Genomic DNA, 21,546 nt, shown 5'->3' with positions numbered 1-21,546 from the left:
ACTGTAAAGAAGAATGGCGAGTCCAGTCACTGTGAAATTTATTGTACATTTGTGAATAATTGAAATTCTAAAGTTCAGATTTATTCTTTTCCCAGGTCATTATGTAAATGAGCATAGCCTGAAGATTTCTTTTCCTCACAAACCTCATCGAGAAAGACGCTGAAAATAAAACAACCCAGTGTGTCCCCTGTTTACAAGTGCTCAGTTCGGAAAGTAAGACGAGAAGGCATTTTGAGCAATTTCATGGAGAATTAAAAAACAAAGACATTGACTTTTTCAAGGATAAATGAAGTTACCGATGGCGGGACATCAGGCCGTTTTGCACAAACGAACTCCAGTGCATTGGAAATGTCATACCGAGTTGCTCTTTGCATTGCTCAGTACAAAATGTCATGCATACACTAGATGGTAATAGGTCATCAAGCTATGAATGGTGGGTTCCGTAAAGCTAGTTTGTTCTGAAACTCAAGCTAAGGCATTAGAACAGGTCTTCTTTCTGACAATACAATGAAGCATCGAATTGATGAAATGAGTGAAGACATCCTGGATCAATGCAACTGGATCAGTTCACTGATATAGCATCATAATAACAAATTGTTGTTATCAGGCATTATATGATGAATAGTTGCTTGAAAAACGAATTTCTTTTATTGAAATGTCTGGCAACAGCCCCTCGGGGCAGGATGTCGTCATCTCAGCATAGTTTCTTCCTAAAGCAAGGTTTGCAATGAACAAATTTAGTTGAAGTGTGTACTGATGGTGCACTCTCAGTGCTAACTGCTAACTCAGAATTTGATGCCATTGTTAAATAAGTTGCATTAGAAATCACGTTTCATGGATTGCGTTATCCATCGATATACTTTGGGTGTGAAAACGTTTCAAGTAGGCCTTTTGAAGGTCTTCCACAGCATCGTGGAAACAATAATTCACGGGAACGCTCAGAATTCGTAATAAAGTCGTCTAAACTGTATTTTTGAGTCGAAATACCAAATTGCAACGTTTCTTGTAGAAAGTCATTCAGCAAAAGGTAAAGACTGTCTGAAAGTTTCAAGACAACCAGCTTATCTTGAAACTGGCGTATCTTAAAAACATTTTCTGTGATGTTAATTCCCATTTTGAAGCTTCATGGCCCAAGAGACAGCTAGTGGATTTTCTGGAAACTCCAGCTATATGAGCAAAGAGTGATTGCTGGTGATATCAGTATGTTTCCTGAAATGTTTTTTTAATTGGAAACTTCTAACAGTAATTGTCTCTTCCGCGATGAAATAAAAAAACATTAAGCTCTGTTCATGAAACAATCTCCAGATATTTCCCGCAAACAGAAGAGAGAACAAAAAATGCTTGGAATCTGATACCTTCATTTCTGGGAGACAATGTACTATTTCATGATAACATCTGGGCAAAAATGGAATATTTGTCTTTAAGATAGGACTCCATTCTGGAAGCTGAATTCAGTGACATCGAAAAATTCACGTTTTGATTACGAATTTGCAGAGAGCATCCAGTCTTGAGATCCATGGCAATAAAAGATTTGATTCATTGTTAAACTACACACAAATGTGAAACCGATTTATCAACACTTGTTGCCATCAAGACCAAAGCGCAAAGCAAACTAGAAGTGAAAGGAGCCCTCAAATGTGCTCTGATTGTTTGTTTGTTTGTTTTGGAATTTCGCACAAAGCTACTCGAGGGCTATCTGTGCTAGCCGTCCCTAATTTAGCAGTGTAAGACTAGAGGGAAGGCAGCTAGACATCACCACCCACCGCCAACTGTTGGGCTACTCTTTTACAAACGAAAAATGGGATTGACCGTCACATTATAACGCCCCCACGGCTGGGAGGGCGAGCATGTTTGGCGCGACGCGGGCACGAACCCGCAACCCTCGGATTACGAGTCGCGCGCCTTACGCGCTAGGCCATGCCGGGTCTAAAATGTGCTCTGACTGATACAGTACCGAAAATCAGTCGTCTAACTGTCAAGATGTAGTTTTATCCTTCCAACTGAACTGAACAAACATTGAGTGATGTGAACTACGGCGCATGTTATGATATACCATTATCATAAATAACATGATCATTCTACTTATTTCAGCCTCTTTTATCTTGACAAATCCTTATGTTGACACAGCTGAACGTAATAAAATTTGAATTTTTATTCTGAAGTACTTTTATTTTACACTTTTGAAAGCTTCAACTCCCATTCAACTTTGGAATGATTCCATTAATATATAATCCTAAATATTCAGAAGCTGTTTTTTTTTCTTCATACATTGGATCTTTATAGTTCCGATAATGACTGATTTTTCTGTTGATTAGAGGGGTACTGGGATAGTAAAGGATGGAAATATTTACATTAGACGTTGCGTTAGTGTATCATACATCTCCAAATCGTGAATTCTCGGATTTAGAGTTCAGACTCGCTAATCATTAGAACACACTCGGTTAGTTTTATCTCAAGTATTATAGTCTATTCTTTACTTTGTTTTTATTCCATTCTCAGATAGTTTTGGCTATTTTCATATTGTTTTCTTATTTTAATCTCAGGTATTATAGGCTCTTCTTTACCTTGTTTTTATTATAATGCTAGATAATATTTGCTATTTTAATATTGTTTTCTTATTTTAATCTCAGGTATTATAGGCTGTTCTTTATCTTGTTTTTTATTGTAATGCCAAATAATATTGGTTACTTTAGTATTGTTTTCTTATTCTAATCTCAGGTATTATAGGCTCTTCTTTACCTTGTTTTTTATTCTATTCTCAGATAGTATTGGCTATTTTAATATTGTTTTCTTATTGTAATATCTGGTAGCATAGACTATTTTTACCTTTTTTCCTTGTTCTAATATCCGGTAGTACTGGCTGTTTTTCACTCTGCTTCCTTCCTCTGCTTGACTTTTTTTGTGGTTTGATTCCACATCCTCAGCTGAGATTATGAGTTTTACTACACTCTTCGTTTCTGTTGCCATGTTTTGAACCCTACAAATATTTTGATGGGATATTTTGAATTATAACAAGACACATTGTATAACAGTTCCCTTTACGAAACTGATATATATATTTGAGATTTATACACCTGCGCTCAAACTGTAGTTTACCCAAAGACTTAATACAAAGACTTAGAACTGTACATACTGTAATCAGAAATGAATGAAATATGCGTTACTAAACCCAGCAAGTGTCACACGATGTTAACTTTCTTCTTATTTCAATATATATATACTAAAAACTTTAAAACAGAACACAGAGGACACCGTCAACGTCTCTGCTCTGTGTAGCTGTACACCCGGACTACTTATTTGTTGAATTTAGAAATTAGCTAATAGTAATTTCGAAACATATAGAGGCTGCCCAGGTGTTGGAGCCTTTCGAAAGGTGTACAATACAACAAGTAACAGTGTACGTATACGCCCCCCGAAGCACGGCATGGCCAAATGGTTGAAGCACTCGACGCGTAATCTGAGGATTGCGAGTTCGAATCCTCATTGCATCAAACATGTTCGCCCTTTCAGCTGTAAAGGGATTATAATGTGACAGTCAGTCTCACTATTCGTTGGTAATAGAGTAGTCTAAGAGTTGGCGGTGGGTGGTGATGCATAGCTGCCTTCCCTCTATACTTACACTGCTAAATTAGGGACGGGTATCGCAGATAGCCCTCGTGTAGCTTTGTGCAAAACTTGACCCAAACCGTAATTACTTTATACAATGTTTCATTAAATAAAATGTTGTATCGTCATCGTTAGCTATTAACTGGATCATTTGATTCTATTAAACCTTCTAGCTAATATGTATAAGCTTACGAGTTGATAATGAACAATATAAACTAATTAAAATAAACCTATCACCAGCACTGTTGGAAAAACACTATTTATATAGTAGGTGAACATCATCCCTGTGAATTTTCTTTAAGTTTATTTTAAACAATAATCTTCTTGAGTTTTCGTAATAATTGTCAAATACATCGAGATTGCCATTAATTGTAGTTTAAATTTTGCAGCTCATACGTTATGCACAATTTTATGTATCTATGAAAAGATTAAAGTGATCGTGAATCTATTGTCAAGTGCATTTATATTCAAGATCATAGGTTAGAAACTATTTTAGAGAATGCTTTTCTACATAGATCTTGGTTGCTTGGTCGATGTTTTGAAGTAATGAGACCTGTATGAGGATCAGGTACATTATGAACCTCGGTCTTTTCATGTTTTTTTCTTTCCTCGTAACTTTGATTTTCAGGTAACATTTCCTTTGGTTATTTTCTTTTCACGATAGTTAATGTTTTTGGCGAATGCTCACAGATGTTTTATATCACTTTTCTACCATTTTTATTCATTAGGAACCATTAACCTTTTGAAGAGCATGTAGTTTCTCTTAGTACATTCATGGTCAAATGTTTGCATACTCTTCTATACTGATGTTACTGTGTACATGCATGGAGTAATTATAGCAATAATGCTCAAATAACAGTAAAGAAGGTAACGTGTGACTGGACAAGCATGTACGAGTTGTTATTCTGGTCTGTATAAGACATTCTCAGCAATTGTAAAATAGTACTTTACATGTGTTGTGAAAGAGATCAAACATTCCGGATAATTAGACCGTAAATGTTTCAGTATATTCTTTTCAGTTGAGTACACTTTGACTTAATTGTTTGTTTTTGAATTTTGCACAAAGCTACTTGAGGGCTATCTGCTCTAGCCGTCCCTAATTTAGCAGTGTAAGACTAGAGGGAAGGCAGCTAGTCATCACTACATGTTAGGTGCGACTGGTATTCGAACCCGCGACCCTCAGATTACAAGTCGCACGCCTCTGCACGCTTGGCCATGCCGGGCCCTTTGACTTAATATAAGTATATCCGGTTATTGTATTATTAAGAGCTAGAAAAACAAAACAAAAAATCTCCTAAATATTTCTGTAGTTACTAGAGAGTGTGATTTACTGAAAAATATGATATCATGAACTTCAAAATACTCGGACACACTTTTATCATGATTAACTCCTAAACAATATCGTAGTTGCTAGAAAGTGCGAGTCACTAAAATCTACAGTATTGTGACCTTCACTTTATCATAACTCCCAAACACTTACGCAGGTGCTAGAAAGTTCGAGTCACTAAAATCTGCAGTATCGTGACCTTCACTTTATCATAACTCCCAAACACTTACGCAGCTATTAGAAAGTGCGCTTCACTTATTTTTAAAATCATGTCCTTCTGATAACCGTGACACACTTTTATCATAATTAACTCCTAAACACTAACGTAATTGCGAAAATATGCGTGTTCCTAAACTGTCTAAACTCATGACCTTTATGTTACTTTGAAACATTAGACACAGTCGCAGTTGCTATAAATTGCATCACTAACATGTATAAAATTACGACTTTAATACAGAATAATGCAGTATATTTTGTATTGTAGTATCCAAAAAGTATTTAATAATAATAGAAAAATTCTTGTATAACTTGTTCACATTCAGTTTACCTGAAATCATACATCCAATAGCAGCTAAGATCACAGACACTTGACTCAACCAAGTTGGTGTCTTCTTCTTCAGTAACATGATTGATAAATATCACCAAGATATACGATGGATCAGTGAGTTTTGTTTCTAGAGATAGTAAGTTTGAAAAGATAAAATGGTGTGTTCTCTTCAAGGTAAAACAATTTAAACACAAAGGCTCCAAGACAGCTGGTTTATAGAAACCAGTAAAAGTAAGAGATATATTACTTCACCGCCTGTTGAATTTAATCAACGTAATTACAAGTAGGAGAGCAAAAACTTACCTCCTTTCTACATCTGTATGAATGAATTTGTGTATTGCTGTGTATCGTGTGATGAAAGACGTAACATGTTCTGTACGAATAAAAAGATTTTGTAAAAACGCTCTTGAAAACCGCAAATGCAATATTTTTATGTTCCTCAGCATGGAGCAAATGAACTTTCATATTAAGTAGTTACACGGGCATACAACATACAACACTATTGTATTTGTATAGATGTTTGTTTGTTTTGTTTGTTTGTTTTTGAATTTCGCACAAAGCTACTCGAAGGCTATCTCTACTAGCAGTCCCTAATTTAGCAGTGTAAAACTAGAGGGAAGGCGGCTAGTCATCACCACCCACCGCCAACTCTTGGACTACTCTTTTACCAACGAATAGTGGGATTGACCGTCACATTATAATGCCCCCACGGCTGAAAGGGCGAGCATGGTTGGCGCGATGGGGATGTGAACCCGCGACCCTCAGATTACAAGTCGCACGCCTCAACACGCTTGGCCATGCCGGGCCTTGTATAGATGTATTCATATGATACAGTTTAGTATATAAACGTTGTTCTCTCCTTATCAATAAAAGTGTTAATACCCATACCAGCCGTTCTGAGATATATTTTTATTTCAAGTGGGTTTCTCGCCAACAAGAATCATATAATATTGTTCTTTGGATTATTTTTGTTCCCTTAACGGATGCTTTAAGCTACATAATCCCTATAGCTATTCCTAATTTTAAACCGACAAACTACAAGAAGCGCAGCTATTTAACAGCAACTAACCACCAACTCTTGAACTACTTATATCTGATTGAACAGTGGGAGTTGACTGTCACTAATAAAAAACTCACTCATAATCCCTAAATGTCGGCCTCGTTTTGCGATAACGTACGCTAGTCTCTGATTTCTCTACAATAATTATTTTGTTATTTATATTTTTTATCTTTTATTTCAAATATTAAAAAAAATAAAGATACTCTCCTTTACCATGTCTAAAATGTTACACTTGAAAGGATCTGGTTTATTTTTATCCCAAGTACCAACTACCCTAGTCCTGGGTAAAGTACAAGTAATGGATGATAGCATTTGAAGAGTTGTACGGGTTGATACTAATGATATTTTTTTTGAAGCCCAAAGAGATAAATGACCTAACATGTTACGCACTTTTAGGACAATATTGAGAATGGTAAATTTTATTTCATATCACACAATGTACAATAAAAATCCAGTTGGTAACGACAACTATGATTGGTTTCAAGTTGCTGTGTTAGATTTGTAGTTTCACCATAGATACAAACACACAGAATAAATTTTAGACAAATTATGCAACTAGAAGTGAACAGAAAAGGTTATTTTTTATTACAGTCTTGGATAAATACAGTTCCGGTCACATACATCATAACTTGAATTAATACACTCTATTTGGTTACACCAGTTACAACACCAACGTCACTTTATTTACAACTGGTAGCATGAATAGCAATACTACTTACTTTCTTCCAGTGTCAAAACAGAGAGATTAATAAGTTTCAGGTTCCGAAGGACTTCTAAAACCAGAAGAGTGAACATAACTCGAACAGTTGTGATGAAGAATGGGAAGTAAAATTCTTTAACTGAAGTCAGATACTTCAAGACGAACACTAATGAACCGGAACATAGGATAAAAGCAAGTGATGACACAACACAGGCAATCCAAGAAGCCTTGAAAGACGAATTAAGGATTAGAAAATAATAGTATTGAAATTATGCTGTCTTAACTTTATGTAGCTCAGTCTGTCTTTATTGGAAATAAAAGCTGTTTTAAAAGTTATTTCGTTGAAGCAAAACGAAGTGAAAGATTTTGGACAGATAATTTTAATGGATAGACATGGAATAACCTTAGAGAAAATAGATATGAATATGAAACTTAACAAATAGGTGGAAAAAGATATTGGTTGTTTTAATTGCGAAATATTTATTTGAGAGACACTGTAATAAAATTATTGTTATGTTTAGTACAGCGGTTACCCTTTCTCGCACGAGAACTAGCTTGACATAGCTGTTCCTAATATTTATATCATCAACTATAGCAAAGATTTCCAATCAGTGGGTAATTCTCCCCACCCCTTGGGGAAATTTTCCATTTTCCAAAGACTAATGGACGCTGGTAATCAGTGCTTTTTCCCCCGAAAGATAAGAACGGATTTAAACATGATGAGGCCCTAAGCTATGTGTAGCTTGAGGCCTCCCCCCCAGTTGAGGCCCTAAGCTGATAGGCCTCCCACCCCAGTCTAAACCAAAGATTAGATTAAAAAATTAAACCATATTTGAGGGCCTTTTTAGGGTAAGACTTGAAATTATAACTTTTCTATTTTAAGGAAAATCCTGTCACTGCACTTTTGATGAGCGAAGTTTATTGTGCATTTGTAAAAAACTGTAATTTTCAAGACGAGATTTATTCGTCTGAAAATAGTGAGATGAAGTATGAATGTGTATCTCTGAGAGGCATGTCGCTGACATACATCACGTCAAGTGTAGGACTAATTATCTGTTTCTGCAGGACATCAACATTTGCAGTACAATATTCCTAGTAGGTTATTCTGCAAGTTCTGTTTAAAAAAAAAAAAAAGGAAAATCTGAGAATACTTCTGGTCCGTAGTCCCGTTTGGCATTTCGGATATTTCATATCTTAGTCGTTGGTCCAGATACTGTCAAAAGTCCTTCGACATCGGGAAAGCTTGTAATAGGATAGTCGTTTTTTATTGAAGTTATGAATTATTTGTTCTTTGGGGTAGAGCTGGTAACAGCATGGACACTCCTTTAAATTAGTTCTCTTAACACTATGATATTCTGCTAACAGATGGAGCTTTGTATCACGTATTACTTTCTTGAAGTAAATGTCACTCACTACAAACATCAGAATAACGTATGGAAATGGGTATGTGTAATTACTTTTGCATAATTTAATTCTGTTTTTGAAAGCATAGTTTACAATTAAGCGGTAACTCCCAGTGGCTCAGTTGTAAACTTATGAGTTTAATGACTACGAACCAGAATTTGTTTTCAGTTACTGGAGTGGGCAAGGAAATAAGACTATTGAGGGATGATTTATTAAAAATAATTTCTGGTTGCAAGATGTGGAACTGAATAACAAGTACCTTAAGAAACGCGCTACGAACTTTAGTAACATACATGCATATGAAACACGTTATTCGAACCAGTTAAAAATGTGTAAGATAAAATAAAATTGAGGGAACTATATTTTATGACTTTTTTGTTTTTACAAATGAAGAGAAAGTATATCTAAGTTGACTTTACACCTTGCAAATTGTGTGATTTACGCTCAAATAAAAGAACGAATTTTGAGCTTCAAAAACAGCCTTTACTGCACCCTAATAAGCTCTGGATCTATGATTTTTTTTTTCTGGCAATCAAAAAGTTTACCATAGAGCTAAGACGATTACGTTATAACGACTTAGAATCTAGCTGATATAAAAACGAGAACGATTGTATGAGACCTGGTATCATTACTGAGTTTTGGACCAAGAACATGCAATAATATACTTTCATGGACGTCTGAACATCTCTTTTGTTTCGTTTTTCTTTAATTTTGTGCAACCCTACACGAGGATTATCTGCGCTTGCTGTGCCTAATATAGACAGAAGGCAACTACTCATCACCATCCGCCACCAACCTTTTGGGCTGCTCTTTTACCAACGAATAGCCGGATTGACAGTCAAATTATAACGTCCCTACGGCTGAAAGGGGGAGCATGTATGATGTGAAGGGCGATTGAAACCCGCGACCCTCGGATTACTAGTCGAGCGCCTTAACATGCTTGGCCATGCCGGGCCTACACTGTAAGAAATTCAAACAGATAAGTTCCAAGATAGGTTTAAATATTACAATAAAATTAAACACGAGATACGGAGTAGCATTTATGATGTTTGTGAGATGAATGATAATACCCACCCTAGGTACTGCTACAACCACAGAAAATACAACATACAGTTAACCAAAAGAACATTTCGAAAATAACGCTCTAATAGCAGTAGTTTCTGGGATGTGTCTCAGGTATATTTGAGATAAATTCGTAATATGATTATACAATAAAAATAAGAATTCATGGACAGTCTAACAATCAACATTCAGCGACACAATTTACAAAGTAAATAGAATATGATTAAAAGCTCCTATTTCTATATAAAATGGTTACCTAGGACTTTGTAAGAAATATTCTGATAACAGTACATGCCGCGACCAAATTAAGAAGATGGATGTCATTGACTACACAGTTTAGAAAATGAACAAGATTTATAATATTGGAAATGTCAAGCAGATATTCTATTTGCGGCTTTTTAAATAGTCTAGTGCCTTAACCACCAGTCCATGCTGGACCCGTTTAATATAAGTGTTTGTTTGTGCTTTCTTATAGCAAAGCCACATCGGGCTATCTGCTGAGCCCACAGACGGGAATCGAACTGCTGATTTTAGCACTGTATATCCGTAAACTTACCGCTGTACTAGCAGGGTGCACCATTTAATATAAGTAATTTAATGAAAGAAAAAAAACACAACATAAATATTACAAATATTGGAGTTAACTGTGTCTTGGTTATTATAAATTTAAGTTAGTTGTTGTCAAAGAACGAATTGTCGTCACAATTTACCAATTTAATCTCGTGTAAACCGGAGCAAAATAAGTATTTCTATTCTCTGAGTAAAACTTAACAGTAAGAGATATATCCGAGAGGGGCAAACAATAGCACTAGAGATTCATCTGACCTGCCGGACACCATTAATTTACACACCAGAAAATGGAATGTAATATGTCTCATTTTTGCGTGAACGACGCGCAATTAATTGAAAGAAAAATATTGCCTGTCAAAGCTTCTTGTAGCCCTCTGTTACCCTAAGGTTCTCCATTTCTGAGTTATATGACAATATCGTATATGATATGTGTTTAAACATAGTAATCTTTCTTTGTTGTCAAGTGCAAAAAGAGCAACAGGCTAACTTCGCTTTGCCAACTGGGGGAACAGAATTCGAGTATGCTTATGGTTAAACAATTGTTACATATATATCTATGAAATGTATAAGGCACCTCAAAAAATTTTTCATTAAGTTTATGAACATGAAGATATGCTAGAGATGTATATTTATCTCCACGTGATGAGATCTTATTCTGAAACACCAATGTTACAAAGAAATCGAAACTCGAAAGAAAAACTTGAGCTAAATTTTATATAAGTGTACATATTTTATGGCGTTTTTAAATATATCTATAATTACTTTGTTTGATTATTTAAGCCACTGTGATCTAATAAATTTTGGGGATTTTATTAATAACATTGCAATATAGTTTATAATGATATGTTGAACAACGATTAATTACTTGCAGAAACCCTTAGGCCCTGGCATGGCCAGGTGGATAGGGCATTCGACTCGTAATCTAAGTGTCGCGGGTTCGATTCCCTGTCCCACCAAACATGCTCGCCCTTTCAACCGTGAGAGCGTCATAATGTGGCGGTCAATCCCACTATTTTTGGTAAAAGAGTAACCCAAGCGTTGGCGGTGGGTGATGATGGCTAACTGCTTTCCCCTAGTCTTACATTGTTAAATTAAAGATGGCTAGCGCAGATAGCCCTCATGTAGCTTTGCGCAAAATTAAAAATAATAAACAAACAAACACAAGCTCTTAATCCAAATACTTAATGTATCATCCTAAAATCAAACTAAAATATGGATACGGGAAATCAATTCAAATATACAGCTCTTCGAATGTTTAAAAAAGAAATTATCAGCGCATTTAGCATTGTAAATCATGAGTATTGAAACACTAATGAAGATGAACGTTGTGCCCCGCTAGTACAGCGGTGAGTCTATGGATTTACAACGCTAAAACCAGCGGTTCAATTCTCCTCGCTTGACTCAGCAGATAGCCCGATGTGGCTTTGCTATAAAAAAAAGCACACACACACATACACACACAGAATATGAAGTTTAATTATAAATCAAGTCTTGTATTCGGTTTAACAAGGCAAATTATTTAGCTAAAATATGTTTTTTTTTTTCTCAGTATTACAAACACTAATGAGCATGTGAAATACGTTTTAAATACCATTAGGTAAAGTTTGTTTTACCTATATAGTGCTTATGTTTCAAAGCTATAAAATGTTAAAGAAATTATCTAATCTGCGGAAGATATTAATAGTTCATCTTGTAAATAGTATAATAATATAATAATTTTATATTATAATACTTATAATAACTGACGCTTCAAAATATTTGAATAAATTGTATTTTTGTTTCCCGCATAGAAACTGTCTTCCTATTATTTCTATTTCTTCATTACTCTGTAGATTGACTTGAAACTTAGTACGGCGATGCTTTGATTCAGTACATTCAGGAGTTTTTAATTATTTTATGGGGTCAAAGGTAAAACAACCAAATTTTGTATATGATGGGTCCTGTGTGGTCGTATTTGCAGTAATCAAAATGAAAATTGGTACAAGTATAAAGTTTTACGCACTCTACACACTAACCTAAAAAAAAATATCAAATTTGCCCATTTTGAGTTTCTCAGATGGAACAGGCCTCACAATATATCATAATGTTCTTGTTTTTTTATGAATTATTCAGCCGTATTTTGACCAATTTACATGGGATTTGGTAAAACGATAATTTTCTTACAGGTATCACATATTGGAAAGTTAAAATGGGAACCTTGCTCATTTTTAATAATTATAGGAGGATCAGAATGCCACAGGAAACATATTTCTGAGGATTATATATGTCCCAAACACAGACATGGATGACTTTATAATTCTTATCTTTTGCTCAGTTTTTCAGTGAGGAAAGCTTAGTCTGATTTTCGTGAACTATTCATGTGGGTTTCGACCAACTTACATCGGATTTGTACGAATAATACTTCTTGCTGGTCCCAAGCAGTGATGTAGAAATTTTTCTATTTTCCTGTGTGTTTCACGATTTGCCTTGTGTTAAGACTGACCATTGTTCTGGCGTTAGTCGACAATGAAATTACTTAAAAGGTTTTAAAACCTTGTTGCAGTCAATATCAACATATTAGGTTAAACTGTATCTAATTATTTTGACAGCAGACCTCCAGCCTCATTTCCGCTACAAAAGGTTCCCTCATATTGATGTAATACCTAAATTATACCACTCTCCCTGCATACTTTTCATGATCCATCTAATATGCGAAATGATGACTTCCCAGTTTTCGTTTAAACATCTCTTTGTATAGAATAACATGAATGCCCGTTTTACTTCAGCTGATTGGGAGTTAAAAGGATGGAGGTCTTGTCTTGGTGTATCTATACCATGTTGGCCTCTTTTCTGAACAAAGATTATTTTTAATTGTGCTGCGTATTTCTGCTTGTCACATGTGAACGGAATTTGTCACTAGCCTTTGTGTTTGTGGATTATCACCTGTCACAAGATCCAGCGTTTTGCTCACCATGATTGAGAGTAGGACTTACCGTGAGTCTTTTTTTTTGTAGTCCTAAATACCCCAACTGACACGTACTCCTTTAATTTCCAGAACCATTATGCACGAGGATATCCCAGAGTTGTAACATATAAATACATTTTTATGATCTGAGTGTATTAATATTTTAGTTTAGAAAGAAGTCACACACCCTTCCCTAAAAAAAGCAATACATTGTTGGTCGTATCACACTATTACGTAATTCCAAACAATGTCAAACTGTATCTCTGATAAATTACGATCCACTGCAACTTTATATCGCCTGTGGTTGTCAAGTAAATTAATGATTTGCATATTCAGATTAATTCTAATACAACGTACTCAACCCTGTATGATGATCTAATAAAACAAAACCGAACGTCTTGTCAATGGTATTACCTGTAATCATGGCTAACTAAAAATGGAATAATTTATGGCGGAAATAATTGGTAATAAAACGGTTTTAAAACATATTTAGCGAAAGAATGATTAAATTTTATAAAATTACCTGACGATAGAAGAATTATTTGCTCTATTGGTGGGTAATAAGAAGAACTAATGACGCAATGATTTAGCGAAAGAATGGGTTGAAGAGAAATTATTTGGTTATAGAAGAAATAGTGTTGGATTTTTATAGTATAAAATAACTTATTGTTAGAATGATCTTATGATAAAATATTTCAATAATTGAATGTAGTAGCCTAGCGGTGTTCGAATAGACTTATCATTTTACAATCTGTATGACAAATATTCACTCAACTTGTGAATGCATCTAATAATACAAATGATTATTGGATTGATTGACTTATAGATGACAACGTTTAGTTATTATTTGTCGAGTAGTAATTTTGGTTTGGTTTTTGAATTTCATGCAAACCTACACGAGGGCTATCTGTGCTAGCTGTCCCTAATTTAGCAGTTTAAGACTTGAAGGAAGGCGGCTAGTCATCACCACACACCGCCAACTCTTTGACTACTCTTTTACCAACGAACAGTGGGATTGACCGTCACATTATAACGCTCCCACGACTGAAAAAGCGAACATATTTGGTGTAACAGGGATTCGAACTCGCGACCTAGGAAGTAATTTTGTAAATTCTTGGTAGATCACCCGATAATGAAATAACATATCTGATAATGTAGTAACCATGTATTATGAACTGATAATAAGGTAATTTTGTTACAAAGTTCCTGCGTTGATGAGACAATAGGTTGTAAATAAATCATAAGTAGAATTACCTTGAAGTTTTTCTGATAAAGAAACAAACGTTACTTAAATTTTTATCTTACTTTGTAGTAATTAGAGAATGACAAAAATTCATAAATTTGTTGTAGGTGAAACATATTAGGTTGTCCAGAAATAAATGTCATTTTTGAACTGTCAAGTTTGGAAAAGTATAAACCAGTGTTGTAAAACATGCTTTAATCAAAGTAAGCACCATTTGCTTCAACACTTTTGCCAACGTATAATGATACTGTTTATGCCCCTGCTGTAGAAATCAGAGTTTATATGGTCAATGAGCTCCCTAAAAACTTCTTCTGCAGTAGCCTGGTTTTGAAAGCATTTATTATTCAGAACGTTCTCAAAGTGCTTGAAAAAATGAAAATCTGTGGGGAAAAGGTCTGGGTAAGAAAGTGGATGAGGCAAAATCTCGATTCTCAATTTGCTCAATTTTTGAAGCATCATCCTTGACACGTCTCATGAGGTCGATTTTGCTGATCTTCGGTCAGCCCATGTGGAACCCACTTATCCAACTTTTTCTTCTTTCGAATTGAACTCAGGTGGTGGGCAATGCTTGATATGCTTGTGCTTAGCTTTTCTGTTGTATGTCTCACCTGCTTCCCTTAATGTGTTTTAATCTTAAAATGAGTTCTTTCTACGACCTTCATCGTCTTCAAAACTTTCATCTCCATGTTGAAACCTTTGGTAGCTTTTCGTTCAAGTTTGTAGTCGCAGAGGAAAATCAGACGAAAGTCCTTCTTGTCCATGCTGCCTTGGAGATTGTGAAACTTACTCTATAAGCGACAAACGTTGGATTAAACCAACCAACCAACGATAAGTTATTCAATATTCAGCTTCTAAATGTCATTTGAGAATTCCGACATTTATATCTGGACAACCTAATAAAACACAATTCATGGTGTTTAAGTCAAAATATAAAATGAAAACCTTTATTTAATGAAATATAAGTTAATAAAAAATTAAATTACGTCATAAAATCATCAACAAGTACAAATACTCTTATAAAATACGTGAATGTCGATATATAATTATGCATGTTAATACGGAAAGGAAACAAAACGCACACCGTATACGTTTCGAAAAACTCAGTAAACCAGAAAAACTATCCATAGCAAGTCTTACCTCCATTAAGATGAAAGACTAATATATTTTATAAGTGTAGAAGTTTGTTTGTTTTGTTTTTTTGAAATTCGCGCAAAGCCACATGAGGCTCATCCGCACCAGCAGTCCTACATTTAACAGTGTAAAACTAGAGGGTTTGGCTTGTTTTCAATTTCGCGCAAAGCTACACGAGGACTATCTGCTCTAGTCGTCCCTAAGTTAGCTGTGTAAGACTAGATGGAAGGCAACTAGTTATTGGAACCCACAACCAACTATTGAACTGCTCTTTTACCAACAAACAATGTGATTGGCCATCACATTATAACGCCTTCCACGGCTGAAAGGGAGTACTCACGAACTCACGACCTTCAGATTGCGAATTGAATATTCCTAACTACCAGGCCATGACGGGACAAATGTATAATTAGTGAATCAAAGAACATTGGTCTTCTATATCAACTTTTCTTCACTGAAATTCAAGTAATTAGTCGTATATCTTTGAAACCCCTGAACGTAAAAAAGGAATGCGCTATCTATTCTTTAATAAGCTATTTGGGTATATAATTATTTATTAATTATAATATCGGGTTTCGATACACGTGGTGGGCAAACGAACAAGTACCAGCAGTATGTGAGGAATAAGTAATATGAAAGGTTTGACTTCATAGAATATTCTGATGTGTACTCTGATCTTTTAACGAAAATATAAACGGGTACTTTGCATGTAAAAGTAATGTTAGAAACATATAGCGAACAAATATTGAATAATTAGTTAACGAGCCATTATTCCAGTTACAATTAAATGAAATTCCAACATCATTTTTTCTGGTCTGTATGAAATCATATTTTATTATTTTTGTCCGTTATTTCTCTGAATCTTTGGTTGACTTCAATGGAATGTGTGTTTGTGCGTTTTTTCTTATAGCAAAGCCACATCCAGCTTCCTGCTGTGTCCACCGAGGTGAATCGAACTCCTGAATTTAACGTTGTAAATTTGTAGACATACCACTGTCCAATTAGGGGACGACTTTAGTCAAAAGTTGAATTTCAAAACTGCAGTGTTGTAAAGTTTCTTTTAAATTCCCTTTTCTTCCATTTTCTAGATTACACAAAGACTAATCATTCTTTCTTATTTCTAATATATATTTCGACAATGAACTGACAATAATTGAAATTGTATATAACTAGACATATGGAAAGGACAAAAACGTCATTAAAATTATTAATAATTATGCCAACAAATAAGTATAATTTTCTAATTGTACTTTAATGCTAATATCTGCTTGTCACGTTCTAATGAAAGAAGAATTTAATGTACTGAAAGTAATATGTCACACGAGGAAAAATTATTTTAAACCATCTAGAATATTGAAGCATAATCTCTATCGTTTCTTGGCCTGGCATGGCCGAGCGCGTAAGGCGTGCGACTCGTAATCCGAGGGTCGCGGGGTCGCGCCCGCGTTGCGCTAAACATGCTCGCCCTCCCAGCCGTGGGGGCGTTATAATGTGACGGTCAATCCCACTATTCGTTGGTAAAAGAGTAGCCCAAGAGTTGGAGGTGGGTGGTGATGACTAGCTGCCTTCCCTCTAGTCTTACACTGCTAAATTAGGGACGGCTAGCACAGATAGCCCTCGAGTAGCTTTGTGCGAAATTCGAAAAACAAACAAACAAACTATCGTTTCTTTATTTGTACTTAAGCAGAAAAAGTTACACATTAGGCCATTTATACTTTGCTCACCATGGATAAAAAAACCCAGATTTTGGAATATAAGCTCTCAAGCTTACCGCTATGCCACTTGGAAGAAGCAGAGGATTTAGTATCTAAATATGATATTAATATCTATTGCTCTGCTCTATTAGATGTATAATGAACTTTAAACTTTTAAAATTGAAAGTATATATAACTAATTCCATCATTCTTGAATTAGGTTAGTGCTCTTCATACCTAATTTAAACATTGTGTGTCAAATTATTATTATTATATTATTTCCCTGTGGGGTTAAAATAAAGTTTGTTATTTAATTTGCTGAAAGAAACTAGGCGTCTGACTAGAGAACGGTTTAGTTATAATGAATTTTGTGCAAAGCTATACGAGGGTTATCTGTACTAGCAGTATTTAATTTATTAATAACTGACTAGAAGGAAGGCAACTAGTCAACACCAAACATCACCAACTTTTGGGCTACTCTCTTGCTAACAAATAGTGAGATTGACTATCACATTATATCGCCCACACGGTTTGTTTTGTTTGTTTGTTAGGAAGCAAGCACAAAGCTGCACAATGAACTATCTGTGATTTGCTCACCACGGGTATCAAAAACCGGTTTCTAGCACAGATGAAATAACGAGCATATTCTGTGACGAAAAATCGAACCCGCGATCCTCAGACTGCCAGTCGAACGTCTTAACCATCACCTCATGGTAGTTCCCAGCTACATAAAGAGTTATGGAGAAAAATTGCTGTTAATCGTGTTTCTTATGTTTAACAAGAGTGTTTGTAAAATATATTTAGCTAGTGATGGGTCCTAGTTTTAGATAAACATTTCTCATCAAGGTAAATATTTTACCTCAGACTGCATTTTGGATAGCAGTTTTTTTGGTTTGACTTTTTTTGAGCTACAATTTTTTTACGGTCTCATTTTCTGAAAAGCTTAACATTTCTATTCTACTTTTAAGTTAAATTAGTCTTAAATTTATGTTTAGTTCAACACCAAATAATTTTCAAATACTTTTACTTATTTGTGTTTCAGATTCTAATAATTTTCGGAGTACCTTCCTTGTTCATTATTAATATTCATTTCTGTTTCAAGCAAACTGAGATGAGAGTGGCCCAGCTGCTGACGTGTCAAACTATGGATCTGGGAAATAAAAGTGGTACAAAGGAGTTAGGATTGGATACAGAATTGGCTACCTTCCCGTTTTGTGATTTATCAGGTCAAAATTAAGTACAACTGTAGCGAAGATAACTCTTGAATAGCTTCGTAAGAATATCCGAAAATAGATAAAAGTAAAGTTTTGTTTGTACTTAAGCGCAACTCTACACCTTGGGCTAATTGTTTTCTTCCCATCACTGGTATCGAAACCCGCTTTCTAGAGGTGTAATTCCGCAGATATACCATTGTGCCACTAGGGGGAGGAATAAAAGTGACGTAAGAAGTAAATACTTTACTTAAAGTCGTTCTGAGTTAACTGGAATTTTGTATTTTGTAATTTAAAAAAAATCAGCGTTTATCTTCAGGCTGAGAAGTTTCTATATAGTAAATGTAAAATCCGAAATCTTCTCAAGTATAAGAAAGTAAAATGAAAAAAAATGATGAAAAGTAGGTTTATGATTTCTTTATGTTGTGTAAAGATACATATGTGTGTACATTCTGTTTTCACGATATGCATTGAGTATCATAGATTTCTCATCATACTGAGATTTATTTGATAATTTAGTAATATCAAGGGGTGGGGGAGTGTTCACGTATAGATAACTACTTCTGTAGATTTTATTTCAAATCTCCTAAGTTCAGCGGTACATTCCCATCCCATACCCGAAAATTATATATCTCATAATAGTCCATTTTATAAACATGTGTATTTTTTATGTCTTTAATAACTCATTATTATTATTTACTAGTATTGTTCAAGTGGTTCAAAATTTATGTTGTACGAAAAACAAATTAGTTGCAAAAATATTTAGCCTAAAAACATATAAAATATATATATACATGTATATACGGGGTAAAAGCTCTGGGAATTGCCATACTAACAGCCAAACCAATACAAATTACTTTAACAGCCAATTGAAACAAACGACCTGAAGAATAGGCTCGATATTTTACTATTAAATTTTCAAGAATGGTATGTTACTTGTCCTTGAATTAACATAATATTTAGAAATAACAAGGAATCTGTTGGTCCATCTTGGCTGTTCCATCCTCTAAGTCAAACTAAATCTATTAAATAAACAAATTAAAATAAAAGTGAACTTTTATCATTCGTATATCTATCAAACTTTCTTTTAAACTCATTTAGATTTACTGTCTCCACGACATCTGAAGGAAACCCATTCCACAGGATACCTACACTGTTATACGGCTTCTAGCTTGCCAACATCTAACTTTGTTGTTTGCACTTGAATTCATTCCTTAATGTTTCATATCTTGTATTTTCTTTCTCTATGGATTTTTCAAAAGAAACACTGTTAGAAATTTACTACATAACAAAATTATAGTTGGATATAAAGTTCCGGGATTTTCCACAAAACATTCGAAAACATTATAAACGTTAACAAAACAAGAATCTATGAAATATCCAAGTAAGCTGTTTTTATGTTTCTAAGCACAGAGCTACACGATGGGTTCTCTGCGCTCTGCCCATCACTGGGAATTTTAAGGTATAAATCCGAGGAAAGAATATCCAAGTTACCCCACCTAGAAAGAAATGGAATGCAAACAACCCCCCTTTTTAAGACGTTGAGCAACTTAGGGACAGTTTTTAAAACGAAGTGTTGTTCTCAACCGTTAAAGGTTATTCAATGCAAGTGAACTACGAATACAGTTCAAGTCAATCGTTCACGTGGCCACATAATGATGAAGCAAACCGTGAAAATGAATGCGCAAGATAATTAGATATCAAATGTTCCTTCGTCTGATTCGTTCCGCAACGGACGTGAATATCGCCGTTAATTAAACAGTTCGATAAGAACGGTTATATATCACTCTTCGTCGAAGTAAATGCACTTTTAAGTACCACATGTTAGTTTCCGTAAAACAATGTTTGAAGGATACAATTATCGTGGATTCTCTAGAGAATGAGTAGTGAAATAAATCTAAGTTAAAGTACGTATAATAAAGTGGATATAATGGATAAATTTAAATGTTGTAGTGTAATATCCCTTATCCCTGAGTGAAGTTTTAGCGCTCGTGAGACATCAGTTCAAAAGCCAAATAAAGATACCGAAAAGCGCTACCACATTTATTATGTTTGTAATTAACAAGGAAATAAATATTAAACAAATATGATAAAGGAAATCTTATACACTTTGTAGCAGATAAAAAAACAATTAAAGTGAGCAGAAATTTCATCGAGTTTAATTTAGATAAAGGTTTCTATTAAGTTTTCTATTTATTTTGTTTTGGTCAGCTTACTACAATTAATGTTTAAATTCTGTCCGTCTGTTTCCTTAATATTCTGATAAAGTTAATCAAAATAAAGTAAACTGCCACTACTGTATTGCTACTGTATTACTGATAACTGTAACTACTGTATTACTGATAACTGTAACTACTGTATTACTGATGTTAAGCTTGGTTACTGTTTTTAACGTGGCAGTTCTGGTTATACAGTTTTCCCGGTAGTTTCCTTAGAAATAGATCATTTTAATGATCGCTATTTAGAGAGCCAAACTGGAATTATCCTTCTATTTAATTAGTATGGATAAGCGGAATCAAAATATCCTGTCTTGTCATTGTCATGACGGTATCCTCACTCCGATAAACCGAATAATTAGTGGTACGTAATAATCAGGAAGCTTAATGAATATAATGCTTTCTGGAAGATGTAATAATTAAAAAAAAACAGTTTCACTAAAATCGTCAAAGTACATCTATGTTGTGAGTCGGCTGTACAAAGACATTAATTTAGTCATGTTCATAGTGCACATTTGTACGACACTTCGCATCGTACGACGTTTTCCTCGCTGAAAATATTAAACATTTAATTATCATTACTTCCCGTACCATATTTTCACGCACGTGCATCCATTATAAAGAGTTTAAGGGGAAATATTCCTTATACAATTATGCCTTACGAATGTGTGTGTGTGTGTGTTCGTCTTACGAAGGTTCGTATTTCTCTGATTCATGTTAGAGCAAACGCCCTGTTTTGGTTACCAAGGAAGCAGAAATGCAATCACCTGGAAACACATAAATAACTTTGCTTAAACCAATTCGAATTAGTGAAACAAAGCAGAGCATGAG

General features: G+C 34.7%; 1 protein-coding gene across 1 annotated transcript in view; it reads right to left on the bottom strand.

Annotated features, from left to right (window-relative positions):
- The window catches only part of LOC143231339 (uncharacterized), a 36,277-nt gene that overhangs the window by 10,648 nt on the left and 4,083 nt on the right, over positions 1–21,546 (bottom strand). The window contains exons 2-4 of the mRNA XM_076465884.1: positions 7,260–7,467; positions 5,481–5,607; positions 2,827–2,977 (exon numbers count right to left, since the gene is read on the bottom strand). Of these exons, the coding sequence (XP_076321999.1) occupies positions 2,827–2,977; positions 5,481–5,607; positions 7,260–7,467 (486 nt within the window). The remainder of the gene's footprint in view (positions 1–2,826; positions 2,978–5,480; positions 5,608–7,259; positions 7,468–21,546) is intronic.

Source organism: Tachypleus tridentatus, chromosome 11 (genome assembly GCF_004210375.1).
Source record: "Tachypleus tridentatus isolate NWPU-2018 chromosome 11, ASM421037v1, whole genome shotgun sequence".
NCBI classification, from domain to species: Eukaryota; Metazoa; Arthropoda; class Merostomata; order Xiphosura; family Limulidae; genus Tachypleus; species Tachypleus tridentatus.
Note: the sequence above shows the minus strand (reverse complement) of the source record. Positions and strands in the feature narration are given on the sequence as shown.